Source organism: Sinocyclocheilus grahami, unplaced genomic scaffold, assembly GCF_001515645.1.
Source record: "Sinocyclocheilus grahami isolate Dianchi unplaced genomic scaffold, SAMN03320097.WGS_v1.1 scaffold1982.1, whole genome shotgun sequence".
Lineage (NCBI taxonomy): Eukaryota > Metazoa > Chordata > Actinopteri > Cypriniformes > Cyprinidae > Sinocyclocheilus > Sinocyclocheilus grahami.
In genome coordinates, this window is record NW_015507161.1 from 928 (window position 1) to 22,841 (window position 21,914).

Below are 21,914 nucleotides of genomic sequence, written 5' to 3' on the forward strand. Positions count from 1 at the left end.
CCACCAACACAATTTTGACCCAGATTCAGTATGCCTTATTAATCTAAAGTTCCTCATTTTAATAGCACTTTGATTATACAGTATAACATCCAACAGTGTAATAGTTCATGACACACATCAAAAGCACTATGAATCACACACATTTTGAACTGTTGTGTCATTTTAAAAACATTTAAGAGAAGCATCAAGAATCAGTGTATGAATCTCAACAATGGTGACAATCAAAAGCTTCATGCTGCAATGCATGCTGGGTACCTAGTCTCTGTGCAGTGAGTGCACTTTGACCTCACATTAGTATGAGCACACATTGAGGGCGCTATAAGGTTATGAGGTTTTTTATGTATGTATGTATTTTTTTAAAAGTCTGTGTTTCTCTCAGGATATCTGTGGGGTCCAGATGGCTTGTTCATGTCCAGTGAGTTGAAGAGCTGGTCTGACAGCAGACAGTACTGCAGGGATCATGGAGCTGATCTGATCATTATCAACACTGAAGAGAAGCAGGTGGGTTTGTGTGAGTGTCTGCTAATGAATGAAATGAATCACACCTATTCTTGTTTTTATTCACACAGAGACACATATCGTCATTGGTCAAGGAGAGCGTGTGGGTTGGTTTGTCTGACACAGAGAATGAGGGCAACATGAAATGGGTGGATAATTCACCAATGAATCAAGGGTAAGTGCTAAAACACTCACAGAAAACCACTGAGGATTTATTTGTTTTAGTCTTTTTATTTTTATTTTTAAAATAATTCCATCAATGAGAAGATTTGCTGAATACACCGTTCTTACACAAACACAACCAGTATGGCCATGAAAGGCAATTCTCACAAATACATTCTATTTAAAGAATATTCTCCTCCTCTCTTAAATTTTCAAACACAACCAGCACAACCACGAAAGACACTTCTCAAAAATACATTTTATTAAAAGAATATTCTCCTCCTCTCTTAAATTTTCACTTCTGCTTTCTTAAGTTTACTATTGAAACTGTTGTGCTGCTGCAAGTGTTGTTGATTATAATAATTATCTTAATTATGTTGTAGTGCCAACAGTTTTACCTTATTGCACTTTGTTATTCTTCATTATTCCCTACAGTGGCTAATGAACCGGACGTATCACACATTCACGGAAAACAGCATACTTGGATAGAGCTACTGCAAAAAAACGGAAGTTAAAAGTAAAAATTCTAAAGATGGCTGTGAACTTGTTTCTCTGATGCATAAGGTCTATAACAGTGTTTGAGTCCATAAGTCTCAGATGTTTCTTCTTGACTTTTTTTAGTAGACAACATGTGGTTGAATGTACATGTATGTACAATACAATACACAAATAGAGGTCTACAGAAGTTCTTATTGAGAATTAACAGGGGTTTAAATTTATTTATTTTTTTATTTGAAGTCACCATAATGGGGATTACTGTTTACCTTAGTTGGTCTGTTAGCTCTAAAGTCATAATGCTACAGTGATACAGCTTCGAAAACAAGTCTGAGTTAAGTGTCAGACTTAACGTCTATATTTACATTGGCGGTCTGTGTCAAATGAAATCACTTCCTCCTGTATAAATTTAGTGTAAATTTATTGATCTAAAAAAATCATCATTTGAAAGACCACAGCTCATCTGTAAAGACATACTGCAAGACACAAGAACCAAAAATGGAATTGGAGTACTCTTATGAAAATGCTGAACACAGAAATTTTTGGGAGACAACTGGACCTCAAACACACTGCCAAGATGAAGGAAGAGTTCGCAATCACAGTAAGCAGAACCTTTGCTGATATCAGTAAGCTTTCAGGAAGTGAGAACTGTTAGAATGTCAGTCGTTTTCTAAGAACAACATTATAATTTACTTTCGCAGCCTATTTTCTTGTGTGCGTATTTTACTGTACGGTAATACATTTTTTTTTAAAGATTTATTTATAGGCTTTTTATGCCTTTATTTGGAAAGTACAGTGTAGAGTAGACAGGAAAGCATTGGGTGAAGAGAGAGGGGAGCGGGATCAGCAAAGGACCATGAGCCAGGATTTGAACTTGGGTCGCCATGAGCGCAGTTGTGCTATATGTTGGCGCACTAACCGCGAGGCTATTGACACCAACACTGTACAGCAATTATTAATCAATATTTTCTGTCTATTCTTCCTGTCTAACAGGAGGAAGGCGATTTTTGGTGCCGATCATTGTGTGTCTTGGGATCATTTGTCTTCTTCTGATTGCTGGCATCATACTGCAGCATTTTCAGACCGCTTTTAAGCGAGGTTAGTACAAATAATTTTTTGTGGAAATATTAAAAATTTCCCTTTTTAAAAATCTTTTATATATACAATTTCAAAGCTAGGGTAGGCAACGTTTGTCATAAACATTGTTTGTTATACTGGTTGAGAGTCTTTTCACAGCCTGATAGCAGTAAATAATGAAAGTGGTTCATATGTACAGTGAGTGTGTGTGTGTGTGTGTGTGTGTGTGTGTGTGTACTGTATATACACACACTGCAGACCATTCAGAGTGCGCATGACGAATGATGACTCCTGTTCACATTTGGGGAAGGTGTGATGCACGAAAGGGGTGTTTGCAAAGGTTGTTTGAAAAATGCTTTATTTTTGTATTTCCACTATGTGACACTAGTAGTGCAGAAACTGCCTACTCCAGCTTTAAAAGTTTGTGTTTCTCTCAGGATATCTGTGGGGTCCAGATGGCTTGTTCATGTCCAGTGAGTTGAAGAGCTGGTCTGACAGCAGGCAGTACTGCAGGGATCATGGAGCTGATCTGATCATTATCAACACTGAAGAGAAGCAGGTGAGTTTTTGTGTCTACACTGTAAAGAATTGCTGTAAAAAAAAGGTCATATTCTGACAGTAACATCCTGTTTTTTCATTGCAACAGTACAATCCCGTAAAAAAACAACGTATTCTGGGTAATATTTGTTATTTTCGAGAAAGTAGCCTTCTGCAGTCCTTGTAGTAACAGCCTTCAGATTCGACACTCAGAGACTGTTTCAAATCACACCCTACACCCTCATTCACTATTCCCTACATGAGTTTACTAATACAGTCCACCTGACAGAGAGAATGAACACTAATGAGTGAATTCAGACACTGATGAACAGCTGCTGTTAACAAGCAGAATCACTGAAGAAAAGAGAAATACAAGAACTACAACTGACTTCAGACACAGACTTAGATGAAATCAACTGAAATAACACAGCAGAACACGATCAAACAACTCCACACACAGCATTACAGTTTGACTTTATTTCTGTCATATATCTACAAAAATTATTTGAGAATAAACAGAAGTTTAGATGTTTTATTTCAGTTGATTTCATCTAAGTCTGTGGCTGAAGTCAGTTGTAGTTCTTGTGTTTCTCTTTTCTTCAGTGATTCTGCTTGTTAACAGCAGCTGTTCATCACTAATGATCAATCAGCACTTAATTAATCACAGAATTCTCTCATTAACTTCAGCACTGCTTCACTCTGTAGTGTGGACACATTATAAGTGTTCATTTAAAACTGAGGATTTTGTTGTGGGGTTTAAAGGGTTAAACAACTCCACAAACAGCATCACCAGCTTCACATTACTAACCAGACTGGTGCTATTTCTGTCAGATGTGTACAGAAGTGCTCACTGAAAATTAATAGATGTTTAGATGTTGTTGTTTTGGGACACTACCATGATGGAGATCAGTGTTTGCTTTAGTTGGGATCTTGAACCTTGATTTATTAACATTCATTTTTTTAACTTGCTTTCACCATTGTGTTTTTCAACTCATTTGTTGTGGTAAAAAAGCACCAGAGCACAATATATAATGCTGATGATTGTGAATTGTAAATTATAATGCTCTCTTTAAAAGTACGGTTTACTGATTTAGTCCAAGTCTCTTTTTGTACCAAAGCCATGTTATAGTAACATATTACAGCTAAAGAATAAGCAGGCTATTATGAAAGATCACACACATCACTCAAAAAAAGAAAGCTTTGCCATTTTATGAAACATATATGAAGAATCAGCGTATGAATCTCAACAACGGTGACAATCCAAAAATTAATAAAAAGATAGACTCTGAACATGACAAAACACGCTACTAAAACTCAACACAAAAACAAAAGCAAATATAAAAGCACCTAGTAAGAATTAAAGAAAATTAGTGGACAATTCAGCTGCATAGTTTATTCATGCCGCAATGCATGCTGGGAGTCATTGATGAGTTTTGTGCTGTGCTGGTACCCAGCATGCATTGCAGCATGAAGCTTTTGATTGTCACCATTGTTGAGATTCATGTGCTGATTCTTGATGTCTCTGTGTGTCTTGGTGTTGTCGTAGATTTTAAACCTTTTGAAGTTTTCAAAACCCATCTAAATTGTCTTTCATAATCTGAGCTTGCTGTGTCATATAGCTATCTAAAATTAAATGAACCAAATGATTACCCACACTATAGATATACAAATCAGCCACTGAATGAGATCAGTGAATCAGGCCATGAAATAATTCTAGCACCACCATCAACAATAATTTTTCTACGCTTTTATTGTTATAACAAATGTGCTTTACAAACACAGTTACAACAACCAGACAAGCCAGCATTATAAAGTGAAGGGTCAAGAGCCCAACTAAAGCAAACACTGATCGCCTCGATGGTGAGGTGAACACAACGTGTTCAATAAAACATCTAAACCTCTGTTTATTCTCAAATCATTTGTGTAGATATATGCCAGAAATAAAGTCAAACTGTAATGCTGTGTGTGGAGTTGTTTGATCACGTTCTGCTGTCTTATTTCAGTTGATTTCATCTAAGTCTGTGGCTGAAGTCAGTTGTAGTTCTTGTATTTCTCTTTTCTTCAGTGATTCTGCTTGTTAACAGCAGCTGTTCATCAGTGTCTGAATTCACTCATTAGTGTTCATTCTCTCTGTCAGGTGGACTGTATTAGTAAACTCATGTAGGGAATAGTGAATGAGGGTGTAGGGTGTGATTTGAAACAGTCTCTGAGTGTCGAATCTGAAGGCTGTTACTACAAGGACTGCAGAAGGATACTTTCTCGAAAATAACAAAAATTACCCAGAATACGTTGTTTTTTTACGGGATTGTACTGTTGCAATGAAAAAACAGGACGTTACTGTCAGAATATGGCCGTTTTTTTACAGCAATTTTTTACAGTGTATGTAAGATGGAAAAAAACAGCATGACATGTAATTTAACAGTAATAAACTGTAATTATTTTACGGCCACAAACTGTAAAAAAAAACATGTATTTACTGGCAGCACAGTTGCCAGTAAATAACTGTTTTTCTACAGTTTGTTGCCGTTAAGTCCAGGAAAAAAACAGCAATATACTGTAAAACGTAAGAATCAGGTTTACCAAATTAAAAAAGTTAATTTGACTGAAATATCTGTGAACATACATAGAAAAAAAGTTATGCAAAGTCATGAACTGATAAGGATAGTAAATATTGAACTGAACTGTATTATTGTGTTCTTGCACAAGAGAGATCTGTTAGTTTAATGTAGTTTTGTGGGTCTCCATTGTGCTGGAGAGTAGAGTCTGTGCTTCAGTCAATGATGAGCCACAAACACTGACGTTCTGCTGCTTTATCTAAAGCCAGTAACTGTGGAGTTGCTGATACAGTAATGATCTCTTTGTTATTTCGTCTCACACATGTGTGCTATAGCTAACAGTGAACTGCAATGATTTGAGTTAAAGTCATGTTTTTAGTTATTTTGCTGTTACACGTTAAGTGTTTGCAGTTATACTAAGAAATATTCCTTCTCAGTGGACTCAAATGAAATAAGTTCAGAGTACTAATATCGTATGAACGCTAGTTTTTAAACTCGAACAGTTTGAAGCAATGGGAGCAGAGTTAATTTCCATGGTAGAATTACTGTAAAAATTTAGAGTTGTAAATTAACGGTTGAAAGCCGTAAATTAACAGTACCTTACTGGCAACCCTGCTACCAGTAAATTACTGTTATTTAAAGGCACAATTTTTTTACAGTGTATAACAATGATGAGCCACAAACACTGATGTTCTGCTGCTTTATCTAAAGCCAGTAACTGTGGAGTTGCTGATACAGTTATGATCTCTTTGTTACTTCGTCTCACACATGTGTGTTGTAGCTAACAGTGAACTGCAATGATTTGAGTTAAAGTCATGTTTTTAGTTATTTTGTTGTTACACATTAAGTGTTTGCAGTTTTATACTAAGAAATATTCCTTCTCAGTGGACTCAAATTAAATAAGTTCAGAGTACTAATATCGTATGAACGCTAGTTTTTAAACTCGAACAGTTTGAAGCAATGGGAGCAGAGTTAATTTCCATGGTAGAATTACTGTAAAAATTTAGAGTTGTAAATTAACGGTTGAAAGCCGTAAATTAACAGTACCTTACTGGCAACCCTGCTACCAGTAAATTACTGTTATTTAAAGGCACAATTTTTTTACAGTGTATAACTGCATGAAAGGAATCACACTCATTCCTGCTTGTATTTACACACAGAGACATATATCTTCATTCATCAAGGAGAGCGTGTGGATTGGTTTGTCTGACACAGAGAATGAGGGCATCATGAAATGGGTGGATAAGTCACCACTAAATAGAGGGTAAGTACTAAAACACTCACAGAAAACCACTGTGAATTTATTTATTTTAGTTTTTATTCTTATTAGAAAAATAAGACCATCAACGAGAAGATTTGCTGAATTCACAGCTCTTACACAAACACAACCAGTATGGCCATGAAAGGCAATTCTCACAAATACATTCTATTTAAAGAATATTCTCCTCCTCTCTTAAATTTTCACTTCTGCTTCTGCAGTATTTTCATTTACTTTTTAAACTATTGTGCTGCTGCGAGTGTTGTTGATTACTGATTTGGTTGTGACATTCCTCATTCAGTTACTAAAGAGATGAAAGCTTTGAGCAAACTTTAGGGGTTCTGAATCATTAAAAATCTGGCACATTTTTATTCAGGTTTTGGGCCAGAGGTGAGCCGAATAACTATCAAGCTAGAGATGAGGACTGTATTGAACTGATGCCTTCAGATCTCATCCTGGAAAACTGGAATGATCGCTCATGCTCTGAGAAGAAAAAAGGGATTTGCGAGAAATAGGATTCATCCTTGTCTTGCTTTTACATGCTTTTAAAAGTGCTTTAATGTAAAAGGGTAATGCTGCTCACTTAACCTCTGATGTGTAAATGTCTTGCTCCATTATAGCAGCTCTATGTTAGTATGACCGTATTCTATTGTTATCATGTTTCTCATTTGTCAGTCTGAAGTGTAGGGGTGACAATCACAGTAAACTACAGAAGTTTAATGTGCCCCAGACTGCAACAATTCACACTTTTACTCTTAATATTGAGTGTCTGTGAAACTGCTTCGGATTTTAATTGCTTTCTGTTTTAATAAAATGGTCAATTGACAGTATAATCACAGCATTTTTGGTTTAATTTATTGTGTATCTGCTTTGTTGCTTTATGGAGAGATTTCCAGCAGGATGGGTATTAGTTGATATTTGTGTGTTTTTGGTCCTGGAAGAAGTAGGAAGTAGATGTTCCATATTGAACAGGAACTACTGTTGTGTCAGCTTTATTGACGCTATGGGGAAACTCCTGTTTATACTGAAGTCTGATTTGTTAATGTTTGTGTAGTTGCACAAACCAATGGCACTTGAGCCCTACAGAATGGGCGGAGCTGACTGCTATATAAGTCGGCCCGGAACTTCATTTCATCAGAATCATTTAACTGTTGAGACAGGCAATGATTCATGTGCAGCTTATAGCATGGCATCCCTTATCTCAGGGAACCAAGATTACATTAGTAACCAGAGTGTTCCCTATTGAACAGGAACTCCCATTGTGTCAGCTTTATTGACGCTATGGGGAACGCATGCAGCAGTGCCATGCGATGAGCAGAAGCAGAACTAAGCCTGCTCTACAAGCCTGACTCAAGAGCATTCACTAGAGGGCCCCATAAGCCTAAGCCACAGAAGAGACCCGAGTAATAACCTGAGGTATACTTAAAATGGCCCTTCCACCCAAAGGGGGAATGGGTAGTTCAAGCAGAAAAGATCCGCATCTACAGGGCAGGGACACCCAAATTGTAAAATCTAACGAAGGTAGATGGCAACAACCAGCCGGCAGCCACACAATTCTCCCCGATAGAGATCCCACTGGACTACTACTGGAACTACTGTTGTGTCAGCTTTATTGACGCTATGGGGAAACTCCTGTTTATACTGAAGTCTGATTTGTTAACGTTTGTGTAGTTGCACAAACCAATGGCACTTGAGCCCTACAGAATGGGCGGAGCTGACTGCTATATAAGTCGGCCCGGAACTTCATTTCGTCAGAATCATTTAACTGTTGAGACAGGCAATGATTCATGTGCAGCTTATAGCATGGCACTGCACGTCATGCAACGTTTGTTCCCTTATCTCAGGGAACCAAGATTACATTAGTAACCAGAGTGTTCCCTATTGAACAGGAACTCCCATTGTGTCAGCTTTATTGACGCTATGGGGAACGCATCCAGCAGTGCCATGCGATGAGCAGAAGCAGAACTAAGCCTGCTCTACAAGCCCGACTCAAGAGCATTCACTAGAGGGCCCCATAAGCCTAAGCCACAGAAGAGACCCGAGTAATAACCTGAGGTATACTTAAGATGGCCCTTCCACCCAAAGGGGGAATGGGTAGTTCAAGCAGAAAAGATCCGCATCTGCAGGGCAGGGACACCCAAATTGTAAAATCTAACGAAGGTAGATGGCAACAACCAGCCGGCAGCCACACAATTCTCCCCGATAGATTACGGAGCCATTACGCATTTTCTAAGTCTAGTCCTGTCCTGTTTATTGCCTATTTAACCCGTGTCTGATCTCTGTCTGTCCTGGAGTCATTGCCTGCCTTCGATTACCCTTTGTCTTGCCGTTTTGGACTTTGTTTGTACCTCGCCTGGACAATTGCCTGTTTGTTGGATTACCCGTTTGCCTCGCCCTTTGGATTACGTTCACCGTTGATTGACCCACGCCTACTTTACTCTTTTGTTTTGCCCTCAATATACCTTTGTGCCATTGTCTGACCCTTGCCTGTTTTATGACCACGTCTTTAAATAAAGCTTTGCATATGTCAATGTCAATTTTATTTATATAGCACTATAAAACACAACCGTGGGTTGACCAGTGTGCTGCACAATAAAAACATTTCAATAAGACAATACAAAATAATTACTAAAAGAAGCAGTTCAGTAGAAAGTTCTCATTGATAAAACGCCAAGTCAAAAAGGTAGGTTTTCAACATGGATTTACAAACAGATAGTGAAGGTGCAGATCTAATACAGAGGGGCAGAGCATTCCACAATCTAGGGGCAGCAACTGAGAAAGCGAGGTCACCCCTGCATTTAAGCGTCAACTTTGGGATGCATAATAATCTCTGGTTGGACGACCGGAGAGACAAGAGGGGCCGATGTTCAGTCAATAAATCAGACAAATAAGCAGGGGCTAAACCATTTAATGATTTAAACACTAAGAGAATAATTTTAAAATGAACTCGATAGCGCACAGGCAACCAGTGCAGAGAATGTAAAACTGGTGTAACATGATCACGTTTTTTGGTACTCATTAAAAGCCTTGCAGCTGCATTTTGAACTATCTGCAAGCGGGATAGGGCTGACTGACCAATCCCAAAACACAGCGAGTTGCATTAGTCTAATCTAGATGTAATAAAAGCATGAATTACTGTTTCAAAGTTTTTACTAGACAAAATAGGTTTTACTCTCATTGAAATTAAGAACATTTAAAGACAACCAGGCTTTCACATCAGACAGGCAAGACATAAGTGCTTCAGTTCATTTTAACTCTGTTTTAAGGGCAGATAGGTTTGAGTGTCATCTGCATAGCAATGGAAAGACAGACCATGCTTCCTAAAAATAGAACCCAGTGGGAGCATGTACAACGAAAAAACAATACATGCTCCCATTGGGTTCTATTTTTAGGAAGCATGGTCTGTCTTTCCATGGATCCGCACGCCTCCCGTCTCGTTCCATCCGTAACACTAACGTTCTTTCCAGATTTGAAAACAAAATCTGATGTCCAACAGTGTCTTCTGATTAAAAGCGGTGGAGTTGAAATGTCCTATTTTAACCCTCTGGTATTGTTGATTTGTCACGATTATGGACTTCCCTTATTTGGTTTTGTTCCTGTCCTAGTTTGGTTCATTAGGTCATTATATTGTTTAGTTCGTTATCAGTTAACCTCCTGCACCTGTGTTGCCCTCATTAGTTGCCTCATTTAAGCTCACTCCTTTGTTCAGTACGGGGTCGGTTATTGTTTATGTTACTGCTGTTGTGAGCCTGTCTTCATCATCTTGGATTACTATTAAATATTAGTGAGATTATCTTCGTCTTCGTGCACCTTTCCTCGACCTAAGCGTGACACTTGTGTTGTTCATGGTCAAAAGTGACCGGACAACTGAAATGTAACTTTTTTTTATTTATTTTCATTAAAATCAATGTAATATATTTTTGTTCAATAATAATTTTTCTTTTTTATTTTGAGTAAAATTCATGGTACTAATTAATATTTATGCAATAATTATGATCACTTTTTCCCATTGAAACAAAAAAAATAAATTCTAATATTTTTCTATTACTTTTCAATTACAGCAGTATTTCATGTTAAAATAGAGACAATGGGCCTCATTCATGAAACATTCGTAAATATAGGAGTAAATTCGAAGTAGTTTGCGCATAAAACGGACCTTCACGAAAACTCTCCTCCGGATTCACAAACGATTTGTAAACTTCCGATTTGATAGTTAAACATGTGTATGTTAATTAATTCCAATCATTCGTAAATAGGGCGTGTGTGCACACTCATTCACAACAAGCATAATCCCTGCCTATGAATTACAGCTACGCAAATAGCGTGTCCAGGAACGCAGTGGAATATTCTGGTCTACTTTCTCAGGTTTGGCTCCAGTATATTGCATTAATGCAAAAACTAATAGGCCATATGCCAATCAATAAATATTCAATAACGTGTGTCCACCAAAGAGTAGCTAGCTGAAAAATGTCAAACGCTCTTCTGAAAATGGCTAGCTGGTGGCGCTTGAGAACACTCTGGTGGCACAGTGTTTTTCCAACTGAGATGCTTCGGTTGTTATGATTAGGAATATCCATGGCAGCAACGTATTACTAATATTTCATTTTGAAGAATATTACTGAATATAAAAATACAGTAACCAGCCATATTAACTTCTCTGTTGTTGTTCAGTTGTTGTACAAGTAGGATGATTGGTCAGTGTAGTATTTATCCCGCCCCTCCTCCACTGATTGGACGGTTGTGAAAAAAGTGACTGACAAGCACTGCGTTTTACCCAAAGCTAAACAGTTTATCAACTCTCAGCTACAAAAAAAAGCAGAGCAAACAAACTTGTAAAATATTATAATGGCAGTGCATCAAAGTTCAGTGTCATCAGTTTGCCAAAAAGAACACAGAACGTTTTACGCACCATTTACACGTGGTAAGGAGCAAAATGTTTTCAAACATTTTGAAAATAAGAACACTTTCATGAATCCGAAAATTTACGTCAGAACAGCTTTATGAACAATTTACACTAAAATTCATTATGCTCGTGTTTCAAGAATGAGGCCCATATTGCCTTTAAAATCCAATTTTTGAAGGCAGATTAGTGCCATCTGGTGGGAGTAAAAAAAAGAAAAACATCTTCAATTTCATGGTTTAGCCACTAGATTCCTACATATTTTTTTAAAGGGTTCGTTCACCCAAAAATGAAAATTCTGTCGTTAATTACTCACCCTCATGTCGTTCCAAACCCGTAAGACCTCCGTTCATCTCCGGAACACAAATGAAGATTTTTATTTTTTTTAGGACATCGGTAAAGTAATCCTTGTGACATCAGGGATTCGATTGTAATTTTATGAAGTTACGAGAATACTTTTTTGCACACTTTTACTCTTTATTCAACAATTTGTCTTCTCCGCATCACCCTAGCACCATTTTGGAGAGTATCCACTGAACGTAAATGGTGTATGCTGTTCTGTGTCAGCCACACCACGTGGATACGTTGTTTTCATTCAAATCAAAGCGTATGTACAAAGTAGAAAACATATCCGTGTGGTGCGGCTGACGCAGAACAGCATATGCCATTTACTTTCAGTGGATATTCTCCAAAATGGCGCTAGGGTGACGCGGAGGAGACAAATTTGAATAAAGTTGTTTTTTTTTTCTTTTGCACACAAAAAGTATTCTCGTAGCTTCTGAAAATTACAGTTGAACCCTTGATGTCACATGGACTATTTTACCGATCTCCTTGCTATGTTTCTGGACCTTGATCGTGTTAGGATCCTTGCTGTCAATGGGAGGGTTAGAGAGCTCTCCGATTCCATCAAAAATATCTTAATTTGTGTTTTGAAGATGAACGGAGGTCTTACGGGTTTGGAACATCATGAGGGTGAGTAATTAATGACAGAATTTTCATTTTTGGGTGAACTATCTCTTTAAGTTGTGGATTTGGATATATATTTAAACATTCTCAAAGACAACCTTTTGCAAATGTTTAGATTATTTATTTATTTATTGAAATGCTGATGTGAAATGTCAGTTTTTGCGTTAATTTGACTACAGTCAAACCTGAACACATGGAAAGACATTTTATTACAAATAACATTAAAATTCAACAAAAATGTAAAAAAAAATGAACAGGAATGCTTTATCTGAGATTAATCAATCTGATTTCAGCCTCTTATTGGAGTCTTCTGGGCTCAATTTTGCCATATTGTTACAACCACACCAGTTCATTTGTGTATGTATAATAGTGTGTTTTGTGAGTGTGTGTGTGTGTGTCTGTGAGTGTGATTGTAATTGAGTGTGTATTTGAGTGTGTCTGTTTTGTACTCTTGATGTTTTGAGTGTAACCCCTTCCTTGGTGTCTGTGTTTTTACTATATTGTGGCTGAATTATTGATTTTTATTTCACACATTTGCAGAAACTTGGTTTGTGTTACAATCACACTAGTTGTGCTCACATATGTGTGTCTATTTTGCACTCTTGATAATTCAGAGTGTCGCCCCTTAATTATCTGTATTTTCGTATTTTGGAGTATTTCCCATTCATTTCCAATGGCGGTCATTTTTGACTGCAACAAGTGTGACTATTTTTTTTATGACCATTTAGCTTTTTCGAATCAAGTCAAATTTTTTTTCATATAGCGACTGCCATAAAGTCATCAAGTTTCGTACCATTCCAATGAAGTAGCGTTTTTAAAAATTTCGAAAACATTTTTTTTTTTCATTTTTCTAAAAACGACAGAACAACATCAGAGGGTTAAATATCTTCATCTGTATGCAGACCTTCCTCAGCTCCTTTGCCGTTATGTTCAACATCTCCATTTCCATCACTTGACAAAAAATACTCAGCCTTCGACACATCTGTATTTCTGCTTTTCCCTCGGTGTTTATCTCTTAGTTAAAACTGAACTGAGAAATAAACAGTTTATGCTGGAATAGGTATCAGTTCCCACAGGTGTACACATTTTCTTTTAAACTGTATTAATCCCATTGTGAAAATGATCTTTAGCACCCTCAAGTGTATGAACCTTTCTAAAACTGAGCAGAAAGGTGGTGACACTGCACATGAGCTGCTTCCAATTTCATAAATTGCACACCCTCGTTTTGTTTTTTCTCTTTATTTTTTCATGTCTCCTAAGCATGAAGAAATGCTGCCTCGTGATCCCTGATGCTCTGAAGTGCCCCTGATTCTACCGGTAAAAGATTTAAAGCCTCTGCGTATCAATAGCATCTGCTGGCTCGTGAAATATACAACAGCCATATTTGGTGATGCTGTTTGTGGAGATGATTAATCATCTTCTGCTGAGATCTTGTGAGATTTAATGTAGTCTTTTATTTCAGATTATTTCATCTAAGTCTGTGTCTGAAGTCAGTTGTAGTTCTTGTGTTTCTCTTTTCTTCAGTGATTCTGCTTGTTAACAGCAGCTGTTCATCACTAATGATCAATCAGCACTTAATTAATCACATAATAATCTCATTAACTTTAACACTGCTTCAGAGTTACTTTAACACTCTTTTAGAGTGGGACCATATATGCTCCGAGCAGTGTTAATTTAACACTCGGGATTTTACTGTGTACCTTGTAGTTTTATTTATTTATTTTTTAATTATTATTCATAAATGTTCATAGCTGGAAACAATTTAAGTACTACCAAATTAGATATTTACATGTTTCAATCTTCTGCAGTATATTCAACAATAATATAATTATATCGTACTTGGTAGAAAAACATTTTAGCATCACTTCGTCCTGCTGGACTGGAGGAAACCTCTCCATAGAGCAATGCAAATAGAAAAGCAGTTTACTATGGTAATTTACCATTTTATTTAAAGAAAAAACAAATTAACCTTTTATAGACACTCAATATCAGAATAATATGGGGTTACAGCAATCTGAACACTTCTGTAGTTCACTGTGATTGTCACCTCAACACTTCAGACCGACAAACGAGACACATGATAACAGTAGAATACGATCATATTAATATAGAGCTGCTTGTGATGGAGCAAAACATGAACGCATCAGAGGATTGGTGTTCCATCACCATAATTCACATCATAAGAAACAGGATATTTTATTTGTTTATTAAGAGAATAGTGATCATCTCAATATCAGCTGGTCATTTTATATATTTTGCAGAAATTTTGCACTCACAATAAGAATAATTCCACAAGATAATATAAGTAAAACAAAAACAAGACAGGATGAACCTTATTTCTCACAAATCCCTCTTCTCCTCGCTGAACATGAGAGATCATTCCAGTTGTTCAGGGTGGAAGAAAAAGCCATAATTTCAACACAGTCCTCATTTCCATCTTCGTCATTCGGCTCACCTTCAAACCAAAACCTGAACACGGATCAAATTTTAAATGATTCAGAATCCCACATTTTCAGCTATAACAACATCCCCAAAGTTTTCTCATTTAGGAACCATTAAATAAGCAGATACCTTTATTTGTAACTAACAAATGGAAAAGTCACAAAGAATTCATCATAAAATAGCCAACATTATTCATAGTACCACAAAAGTAAGTTAAAGTAGTAAAGTGAAAATGCAGAAAACTAAAACAGAGAAGATTCGTTTTCCAATACAATTTATTTATAGGATGTTTCTTTAATTGTGGCTGTTGCCATTATTGAGTTTTTAGAAAAGATGTCTTCAGCTGTTTTCTGAAGGTTGTGATGGACTCATTTTTATAATGAGAATACAAAAGACTAAACTAAATCAGCAGTGGTTTTCTGTGAGTGTTTTAGATCTTACCCCTGATTCAGTGGTGATTTATCCACCCATGTCAAATTGCCCTCGGTCGCTATGTCAGACAAACCAATCCACGCTCTCTCACTGAGTCTGACTAGTGAAGACATGACCCTCTGTGTGTGAATAAAAACAGGAATACAGTAAGTGTGATTCTTTTGTTCATTAACAGACATAAACTCACTCACACAAACTCACCTGCTTCTCTAAACTTTTGATAATGACCAAATCACCACCACGATCCCTGCAGTACTGCCTGCTGGCAGACCAGCTCATCAACTTTTTGGAAACGAACAAGCCATCTAGACTACACTGATTTCCAAATAGAAACACACTCAAAATATAACGAAAACTCTGGGGGGAAATACTTATACAAAAACAGATTGATACTAACCTCCTTTAGAAACGTTCTTCTTCAGTTCATCACTCAGAGTCGTGACTTTGCCTTCAAAATCCGGATTCCTCTGACCCAAAGAGTCAAAATCTCGCTGTAACTGGTCTTTCTCAGCAGTGAGATCTCTGACTCTGGTCTCCAGGTTCTTCTGACTCAAAGAGCTGAAGTTGTTCTGCAGTTGGTGTTTTTCAGTCATTAGATCAGTTTAATTGTCCTGTAAGCTGTTGATGGTTTGATTGAACTCTTCAGCTGTGTTCTTGTAACTCTTTATCAGGTCTCTCTCTGCTGTGATGGTGAAGTACAGCAGTATGATGAAGACCAGCAGAAGAACACAAATGAGCCCGAGACCCACTGTGATCAACACCAAACATCTACTTCCTCCTGAGGAACACGACCAAAACACACAATTATTTACAGTTAATACACTTTGTTTCACTTCAGGCTTTTTAGATAATCTACCCTTGTCTTTAGATAACAGACATGTCTTTTTACGTTCTTTTATAATCACAATGATTGAGATCCTTTGATATATCAGCATAATTATGTTATCGGAAAAATCCAGTTGAAAAAAATAGACAAAAATATTATTTTGTTTCAAACATTACTAAAACTGTTTCTGCTTCAAATGAAACTTTCTACTTACTGCACTGTAGAGCTTTTCCTTTAACCTGGATGTAGCTCCGTGTTCGAGGTCCAGTAGTGTCTTCATCACTTTCATAAATGGCCTCAAAATCCATATTTTGCTCCTGTGTCTTGCTGTACATCTTCACTGATGAGTTGTGATTTTCAGAATGATGACTAATTTTTTTTATATAGCCTAATAGTGCTAAATTTACAAGGAAGTGATTTTATATGACTCTGGCCTTTAATAAGGATATAGACTTCCAGTTTGAAACTCTCTTCAGACCCAGCCACATGTACAGAATTACAAAACTATGTTAGCAAAAAAAATAAATAAATATATGTTTGCAGCTACAAAATCCAACAAGAGGAATCCGTGACCACCCAAAAGACCACCCTAAGCAGGCCTAAATGGACCTTTATTTTTGATGACAATTAACTGAATGGGGATAATAACGGGTGTAATAATAATTTACATTAATGTCTAGGAACAGAAGATGATTCTAGGTAATTGACAGATATTTTCTTCCATATTGTGACCTACATCTGAGTTTAACCCATAACCAAAGAAATCAATGCCTTGGTTGTTCTTTGGTTGCGGATAATATCTTAATAGGATTTTCTTCAGAAGAAAGTGACTTTGGTGTTATCTGATTGTATGGGGGTCTTGTTGAAGCATTATATGTTGGTGTGTTTTGACTTTCTGTTGTGACCTAGTTTTGCCTGTGTCTTGATGAGTTCATTGTTCCCACCTGTTGTGTCATTAATTATCCCAGCTAGGAATGTTATTGTTCTAAGAATGTTCCAGAAATATTATATGTTCTGGGAATGTTTTCAGCAGCAAGTTTTATTTGAGTTCCCAAAATGTTCTGTTAAAAGGTAGGATAACATTCTCTAAAAACATTCTAAAAACGTTTATTGGTAACGTTATTAGAACGTTTCCCCCCAACATTCTAATTAAGATTTAAGCGGGAAACTTTTCATTGGAAATTGGGTGTGGACTCAAATGTTGCTCAGATGTAAAATTTTGGCTGAAAGTAAAAACTCAACCTTTGCCAACTTCATTAAATAACTCCAAAAACAGTATTTCCAGATTGACCTTATTTCTGTCAGATGTGGATTTATTTGTTTTAGACTTGGTATTCTTATGTTAAAAATAAGACCGTCAACAAGAAGATTTGCTGAATTCACAGCTCTTACAGAAACCCAACCAGCACAACCACGAAAGACACTTCTCACAAATACATTCTATTGAAAGAATATCCTCCTCTTTTATACTTTTTTTGAATTTTCACTTCTACTTCTGCTTCTGCAGTTTATTCTTGAAACTATTGTGCTGCTGCGTGTGTTGTTGATTACTGAATTGCTTGTGACATTCCTCATTTAACTGGTAAATGGATGAAAACTTTGAGTAAACATTAGGTGTTCTGATCACTAAAAATCTTTTTTTTCAGGTTCTGGGCTGAAGGTGAGCCGAATAACTATCGTGGTAAAAATGGACTGTATTGAATTGATTCCTTCAAAACACAGCCTGAACAACTGGAATGATCTCTCATGCTCTGATAAGAGAAAAGGGATTTCTGAGAAATTGGATCACTATTACCTGTCTTTAAATCACTGTCTGTCACTTGTTGGTCTGCAGTGTTGAGGTGACAATCACAGTAGACTGCAGAAGTCTAAAAGTGGCCCTGATTCTCCCAGTCATTCTGATGCTGAGTGTCTGTAAAATTGCTTTTGAATTGAATTGCTTTCTCTATGAATAAGATTGTCAATAACCATTATTACCATAGTAAATGACATCTTTGTTTTTATTTCATATTATTCTTGTGTATCTGCTTCATTGTCCTTGACTGACGTTTAATCAGTGTTATATTGTGAAGAGAGGCTGATAAAATTGAAAATGTTTCTCCTTCATCACTTTTCGTTTCCACATCCCTGGTTTTACCTGCACCTTTGTGCTTTGTGAGTTAATGTTTATAGAATGCTGTTAGTGGACATCACAGTACATATGCGCTTAACCAAAAAAATCAATATACACCAGACATTCAGAAGATGCTTTCCTGTTTACTGGCCAACACAACATCAACAAATTACATGCAATTGCACTCTTAAAAATAAAGGTGCTTCACGATGCCATAGAAGAACCTTTTCGTCTAAATGGTTCCATAAAGAACCTTTAACATCTGAAGAACCTTTCTGTTTCACAAAAGTTTCTTTGTGGCGAAAGAAGGTTCTTCAGATTACAAAAAGGTAAGAAAGAGATGATTCTTTAAAGAACCTTTGACTGAACGGTTCTTTGTGGAACCAAAAATGGTTCTTCTATGGCATCGCTTGAAGAACCTTTTGAAGCACCTTTTTTTTTAAGAGTGTACGTACATTGCCCTGCTTTTATGCACCTGCAGCTCTGCCCCTTTTCAGGGTTGTGCTCATCGTCTTCTGTGTTCCTTTTGTATTTCCACAGCGAGAAGGTAAGGTTGTACGATTTTATGAATGAACCAGTGTTAAAGCGATCATCGGATGCCCATTTTCCACAAGTTGATATGATTCTTTAGGATCTTAAATATGTAAGATGGAAAAAAACAGCATGAAATGTAATTTAACAGTAATAAACTGTAATTATTTTACGGCCACAAACTGTAAAAAAACATTTATTTACTGGCAGCACGGTTGCCAGTAAATAACTGTTTTTCTACAGTTTGTTGCCGTTAAGTCCAGGAAAAAAACAGCAATATACTGTAAAACGTAAGAGTCAGATTTACCAAATGGAAAAAGTTAATTTGACTGAAATATCTGTGAACATCCATAGAAAAAAAGTTATGCAAAGTCATGAACTGATAAGGAGAGTAGATAATAACGGGTGTAATAATAATTTACATTAATGTCTAGGAACAGAAGATGATTCTAGGTAATTGACAGATATTTTCTTCCATATTGTGACCTACATCTGAGTTTAACCCATAACCAAAGAAATCAATGCCTTGGTTGTTCTTTGGTTGCGGATAATATCTTAATAGGATTTTCTTCAGAAGAAAGTGACTTTGGTGTTATCTGATTGTATGGGGGTCTTGTTGAAGCATTATATGTTGGTGTGTTTTGACTTTCTGTTGTGACCTAGTTTTGCCTGTGTCTTGATGAGTTCATTGTTCCCACCTGTTGTGTCATTAATTATCCCAGCTAGGAATGTTATTGTTCTAAGAATGTTCCAGAAATATTATATGTTCTGGGAATGTTTTCAGCAGCAAGTTTTATTTGAGTTCCCAAAATGTTCTGTTAAAAGGTAGGATAACATTCTCTAAAAACATTCTAAAAACGTTTATTGGTAACGTTATTAGAACGTTTCCCCCCAACATTCTAATTAAGATTTAAGCGGGAAACTTTTCATTGGAAATTGGGTGTGGACTCAAATGTTGCTCAGATGTAAAATTTTGGCTGAAAGTAAAAACTCAACCTTTGCCAACTTCATTAAATAACTCCAAAAACAGTATTTCCAGATTGACCTTATTTCTGTCAGATGTGGATTTATTTGTTTTAGACTTGGTATTCTTATGTTAAAAATAAGACCGTCAACAAGAAGATTTGCTGAATTCACAGCTCTTACAGAAACCCAACCAGCACAACCACGAAAGACACTTCTCACAAATACATTCTATTGAAAGAATATCCTCCTCTTTTATACTTTTTTTGAATTTTCACTTCTACTTCTGCTTCTGCAGTTTATTCTTGAAACTATTGTGCTGCTGCGTGTGTTGTTGATTACTGAATTGCTTGTGACATTCCTCATTTAACTGGTAAATGGATGAAAACTTTGAGTAAACATTAGGTGTTCTGATCACTAAAAATCTTTTTTTTCAGGTTCTGGGCTGAAGGTGAGCCGAATAACTATCGTGGTAAAAATGGACTGTATTGAATTGATTACTTCAAAACACAGCCTGAAAAACTGGAATGATCTCTCATTCTCTGATAAGAGAAAAGGGATTTCTGAGAAATTGGATCACTATTACCTGTCTTTAAATCACTGTCTGTCACTTGTTGGTCTGCAGTGTTGAGGTGACAATCACAGTAGACTGCAGAAGTCTAAAAGTGGCCCTGATTCTCCCAGTCATTCTGATGCTGAGTGTCTGTAAAATTGCTTTTGAATTGAATTGCTTTCTCTATGAATAAGATTGTCAATAACCATTATTACCATAGTAAATGACATCTTTGTTTTTATTTCATATTATTCTTGTGTATCTGCTTCATTGTCCTTGACTGACGTTTAATCAGTGTTATATTGTGAAGAGAGGCTGATAAAATTGAAAATGTTTCTCCTTCATCACTTTTCGTTTCCACATCCCTGGTTTTACCTGCACCTTTGTGCTTTGTGAGTTAATGTTTATAGAATGCTGTTAGTGGACATCACAGTACATATGCGCTTAACCAAAAAAATCAATATACACCAGACATTCAGAAGATGCTTTCCTGTTTACTGGCCAACACAACATCAACAAATTACATGCAATTGCACTCTTAAAAATAAAGGTGCTTCACGATGCCATAGAAGAACCTTTTCGTCTAAATGGTTCCATAAAGAACCTTTAACATCTGAAGAACCTTTCTGTTTCACAAAAGTTTCTTTGTGGCGAAAGAAGGTTCTTCAGATTACAAAAAGGTAAGAAAGAGATGATTCTTTAAAGAACCTTTGACTGAACGGTTCTTTGTGGAACCAAAAATGGTTCTTCTATGGCATCGCTTGAAGAACCTTTTGAAGCACCTTTTTTTTTAAGAGTGTACGTACATTGCCCTGCTTTTATGCACCTGCAGCTCTGCCCCTTTTCAGGGTTGTGCTCATCGTCTTCTGTGTTCCTTTTGTATTTCCACAGCGAGAAGGTAAGGTTGTACGATTTTATGAATGAACCAGTGTTAAAGCGATCATCGGATGCCCATTTTCCACAAGTTGATATGATTCTTTAGGATCTTAAATATGTAAGATGGAAAAAAACAGCATGAAATGTAATTTAACAGTAATAAACTGTAATTATTTTACGGCCACAAACTGTAAAAAAACATTTATTTACTGGCAGCACGGTTGCCAGTAAATAACTGTTTTTCTACAGTTTGTTGCCGTTAAGTCCAGGAAAAAAACAGCAATATACTGTAAAACGTAAGAGTCAGATTTACCAAATGGAAAAAGTTAATTTGACTGAAATATCTGTGAACATACATAGAAAAAAAGTTATGCAAAGTCATGAACTGATAAGGAGAGTAAATATTGAACTGAACGGTATTATTGTGTTTTGGCACAAGAGAGATCTGTTAGTTTAATGTAGTTTTGTGGGTCTCCATTGTGCTGGAGAGTAGAGCCTGTGCTTCAGTCAATGATGAGCCACAAACACTGACGTTCTGCTGCTTTATTTAAAGACAGTAACTGTGGCGTTGCTGATACAGTTATGATCTCTTTGTTACTTCGTCTCACACATGTGTGCTATAGCTAATACTAATATCGTATGAACGCTAGTTTTTATACTTGAACTGTTTGAAGCAATGGGAGCTGAGTTAATTTCCATGGTAGAATTACGGTAAAACACTGTAAAAATT

General features: G+C 36.6%; 2 protein-coding genes across 2 annotated transcripts in view; both read left to right on the forward strand.

Annotated features, from left to right (window-relative positions):
* Positions 1-417: 417 nt before the first annotated feature.
* Positions 418-7,415, forward strand: LOC107573608 (C-type lectin lectoxin-Thr1-like). Its single transcript, XM_016260037.1, has 8 exons — positions 418-501; positions 570-673; positions 1,096-1,177; positions 1,607-1,756; positions 2,149-2,253; positions 2,670-2,791; positions 6,485-6,588; positions 6,959-7,415. Exons 4-8 carry the CDS (start codon positions 1,654-1,656, stop codon positions 7,095-7,097), a joined length of 573 nt encoding a protein of 190 aa, XP_016115523.1. The 5' UTR covers positions 418-501; positions 570-673; positions 1,096-1,177; positions 1,607-1,653; the 3' UTR covers positions 7,098-7,415.
* A 9,422-nt stretch (positions 7,416-16,837) lies between these two features.
* The window catches only part of LOC107573597 (CD209 antigen-like protein D), an 8,809-nt gene continuing 3,732 nt past the window's right edge, over positions 16,838-21,914 (forward strand). The window contains exons 1-5 of the mRNA XM_016260026.1: positions 16,838-16,847; positions 17,795-17,808; positions 18,802-18,808; positions 20,193-20,206; positions 21,200-21,206. Of these exons, the coding sequence (XP_016115512.1) occupies positions 16,838-16,847; positions 17,795-17,808; positions 18,802-18,808; positions 20,193-20,206; positions 21,200-21,206 (52 nt within the window). The remainder of the gene's footprint in view (positions 16,848-17,794; positions 17,809-18,801; positions 18,809-20,192; positions 20,207-21,199; positions 21,207-21,914) is intronic.